The sequence below is a fragment of the Acanthisitta chloris genome, unplaced genomic scaffold (assembly GCF_000695815.1).
Source record: "Acanthisitta chloris isolate BGI_N310 unplaced genomic scaffold, ASM69581v1 scaffold15799, whole genome shotgun sequence".
Lineage (NCBI taxonomy): Eukaryota > Metazoa > Chordata > Aves > Passeriformes > Acanthisittidae > Acanthisitta > Acanthisitta chloris.
In genome coordinates, this window is record NW_008689929.1 from 4,049 (window position 1) to 7,908 (window position 3,860).

Consider the following 3,860-nt stretch of genomic DNA (forward strand, 5'->3'; position numbering starts at 1 on the left):
TGGGTTCCCCGTGGGAAGCCCTTCTCTCCCATGCACTCCTGCTGCTGGTGCTCCCCTCTCCTGAAACGATTCCCTTCCCAGCAGGAGCAGTCAGAGTGACTAATCACACGAGCTGAGCTCTGCATTGTGCCGAGCTGAACCCAGCAGAGTATTTATAGTGCAGCTAATAAAGGTGTGGAGGCTTTGCTTTTGGTTCCTTGCTCCCTTCCTCCGCTGTTGAATGAAAACCTGCCCACACTGAGCTCCTGCTCTGCCTTGGGATGGGGCTGTGTGCTCAGCTGGAGCTCAGCTGCTGCGAGGAGTCGAGTGTGCACCAGCAGTGAGACACAGACCCTGTCCCCTTGTCTAGCTTCTCTCCTTGTCCCTGAAGGTGAACTTGCACTCCCAAGAGCCTCAAAGAGATGTTTTCCAAGTGTTGCAAAGCATCAGGGAAGCTTTGAATCAGTGTTGCTGCAGTGTTTGTGTGTAAGTGGGAATGGGTTTGGGGTAAACATGTGTTCTCCTTGCCTGGGGTGTCGCTGCTGGGCAGTGGAACTGATTCCTCAGACATAACTTACAGTAAGGAACAGGAGTTTGGTGACAATACCTGATGATTTGGTGGTGGTGCCTGACATTGAAGGTGGTGAGACACTGGCACAGTTTGCCCAGGGAGGCTGTGGCTGCCCCAACCCTGGCAGTGTTCACAGCCAGGTTGGCTAAAGCCTTGAGCAACCTGCTCTGGTGGGAGGTGTCCCTGCCCAGGGCAGGGGTTGGGGCTGGATCATCTCTAAGCTCCATTCCAACCTCCTAACATACTGTGATTCTATGGTGGAACAGGAGTTTCTGAGAACCCCTGGCACAGCGACAGCTCTGCTTGCCTAGCCTGTTCCCTCCTCAGTGCTCTGTGAATTCAGTTCTGCTCTGACCGTGGTGGTGATGTGCTTCCCAAAATAACTTCTAAGATCTATCCAGGGATCTTCTGGTGTAGTTGATGCTCCAAGATAGTTGAGATAGGTGAGGTGGTGATGGATCTTGTCCCTGTGTCACCCAGACTGGATGCTCAGACCTGTTCTGAGGGGTCTTGGGCCGTCCAGCTGAGGCTTGCAGAGCTGGTGTGCACCAACCATCACACATCACACCACCAGAGCTGTGTGTCCTGAGCCTGGAGCCTTTGGCTGCTCCGGAGGCACTCCATCACCTGAAGGAGCAGTCAGAGAACCTTCCCAGCATTGTGTATTGTAGCTACACCTGTAAAAGCAGTATTTTTGGCATGAAAGGCTGCAAGGGGCCTCTCCAGCACCATGGGAAGGCTCTGCAGCTCCCAATCCATTTTCCTTTGAACCCTTAGGTCCATTATGATGGAGAAAGACCTGTTCCATGTAAGGATTTATTGAGCAGGAGCCAGCTTCAGTTGTGGGGTGTCATATCTGCTCTGACTTAGAGGGCTGTGTGTCTCTCACAAGCCTGATGCTGGACTCCATTGGGAAGCTGTTGGGAAAGGCTTGTGTTAGGGAGTTTAAGCAATCCTGAGGACACCCCATGAGGAGGGAAGCTTGTGTGTGCCCCTCAGAAGAGAACCACTGCCACCTGGTACACTATGTCCTCCTGGAGGGGTGTGGGAGGAGTAACAATCCTCATGGAAATGCAGTGACCCCCACAGCTCAGCCTTCCAGATGTGCCACAATGGGTAAAAGGAGGAGAGTTACATGGAATGAGCTTCTACATCCCCTTTGTTGGACCAAGAAAGGTATCTCTGTTAGCAAACGAGTCACAGTACCTTCCTACAACAATAACTCCTCAAATTGAGAGTTCTCCCTTGTAGCTAATTACACCCTAACAGTCTCATCCATCCTGAGGAAAGCTGTTCCCGCTCAGCTCAGGTGCACACAGATGCTCTCCTGGTGTAAACCCTCCGTGGAAACTCGCTGCTGGGAGTGAAAATAGCTCTGTGGGTGCATGGGGATTGCTTCACTGGCTCTCCAGAGGGATTCCCACTGTCCATCCTGCAACATCTGGGATGTGTCCAGGCACGTCTGCTCCAGGGGTTCAGCCCCTTGAGCCATGTTTCCACCTCAGTGCTGGGACTGAGCCTTTCAGAGCAACCTGGTGCTTCCTTTGGGGTTTTTACAGTTCCAACCCTGGCATTAATTTGAGGATAACAGTGAGATTGGAAGCATTTTGAGTGGCAGTAGTAAGCTCAGGATGCAGCACATGGAGTGTGTGCTGATGGATATGGTTACATCATGGCTGTAAGAGTGACCCAGCTGCTTTGATATCGGGAGCAGTTTGGGTTGGGTTTTGCCTTTGGTTTTTCCCAGATGAATTCAAAACATTCCCCAAACCCATCAAGGTGTTGCTATAATCCAGAAGCTTCCCCAGTAATGGATAGATATAGTGATAACCAAAATCAGCCAAGAAAGCTGAATGGGATGAATGTTTTCCAAAGGAATAGTTTTGCAGTTCTGATGCTTTATCCTTGTCTCCCTGTTTCTGAACTCCCAGAAAGCGTGACGTCATGCAGAACATTATGCAAATCCTGGAGTCGGTGCAGTTGAAGTGGGAGCTGTTCCAGAGCTGGACGGACTTCTCCAGGCTCCACCTGTCTAACAAACTGGCCATTTTTGGCATCGGGTACAACACCCGCTGGAAGGAGGATATCCGTTACCACTACGCGGAGATCAGCTCCCAAGTGCCCCTTGGCAAGCGGCTCCGGGAGTACTTCAACTCGGAAAAACCGGAGGGTCGTGTGATCATGACCCGAGTGCAGAAAATGAACTGGAAGAACGTTTATTACAAATTCCTGGAGATCACCATCAGCGAGGCCAGGTGCTTGGAGCTGCACATGGAGATCGACTGGATTCCCATTGCCCACTCCAAACCCATTGGAGGGAATGTGGTGCAGTATTTGTTACCTGGAGGGATCCCCAAGAGCCCAGGCCTGTATGCCATCGGATACGAGGAATGCCACGAGAAACCTCCCTCCCCACTGCCCGAGCACCGGGCGCCCGACTCCGGCACTGACACTCCGGGGGAGCTGGAGGTGCCCTCACTGCAGGCCTCGCTCCGGGTGGATATGGAATCCGCACGGATCATCTACTGTTACCTCGGCATCGCCGAGGTCCGGACTCTCCAGCAGTGCCTGTTTTTACACTTCCAGGCAAACACCAAAACCTTCAGCAAGGATTGGGTCGGGATCAACGCCTTTTTATCTCAGAACTGCGTGGTGGAGCCTGGCGTCTCACCCAAATCCATCTACATCAAATTTGTGGAAGTGGAGAGGGATTTTCTGTCCGCTGGCTCTCTGGTAGAGTGCCTGGAAAAAGCCATCGGGTACCCCTTGAAATTCAACAACTGACTCTCGTCCTTCATAAGGATCAGGGCATTCCGCCCCGTTCTCCATCTCACTGGGATCCTGCCCGTCACAGCCGGGCACATCGGACTTTGCCTCCTGGAAACGCGTTCCGGGGTGTGCCAAGGCTCGCGGGCGCTTCCCACGTGCCGGGCCCGGCTCATCCCGGCTGGATTCCCTGCGGAGTGGCGCGGCAGGACAAGCCCCCGGCCCGGGACACCACTGTAGGTACATTCCATGTGGGACAAGCACGTCCACGGGGCGTTTCCAGAGAAAAACTGGGGTTTGGCCTTTCTCTATTCCACAGTGTCTCACTCAGACGTGTCCGTCTCAAGTGTTCCTATGGATCTGAACCGTAAGCAATAGCCACCGGCAGCGAGCCCCGACCGCGCCCGGGACTGTGCGACCACCTTAGGTATCTTGTACATAACTTAGAACTTCACTTTTTTCACCATCGAGTGTTCTCCTCTCTCCAAACAGTGTTGCCTGCAAAAAGACTTTGGGATCTGTGACGTATTCCACTTCCTGAGTA

General features: G+C 52.9%; 1 protein-coding gene across 1 annotated transcript; it reads left to right on the forward strand.

The window, feature by feature from the left end:
- The first annotated feature begins 2,473 nt into the window (after positions 1 to 2,473).
- On the forward strand, positions 2,474 to 3,411 carry MSANTD2 (Myb/SANT-like DNA-binding domain containing 2). The gene has a single exon (XM_009081622.1). It carries the CDS (start codon positions 2,495 to 2,497, stop codon positions 3,332 to 3,334), a length of 840 nt encoding a protein of 279 aa, XP_009079870.1. The 5' UTR covers positions 2,474 to 2,494; the 3' UTR covers positions 3,335 to 3,411.
- Positions 3,412 to 3,860: the final 449 nt, after the last annotated feature.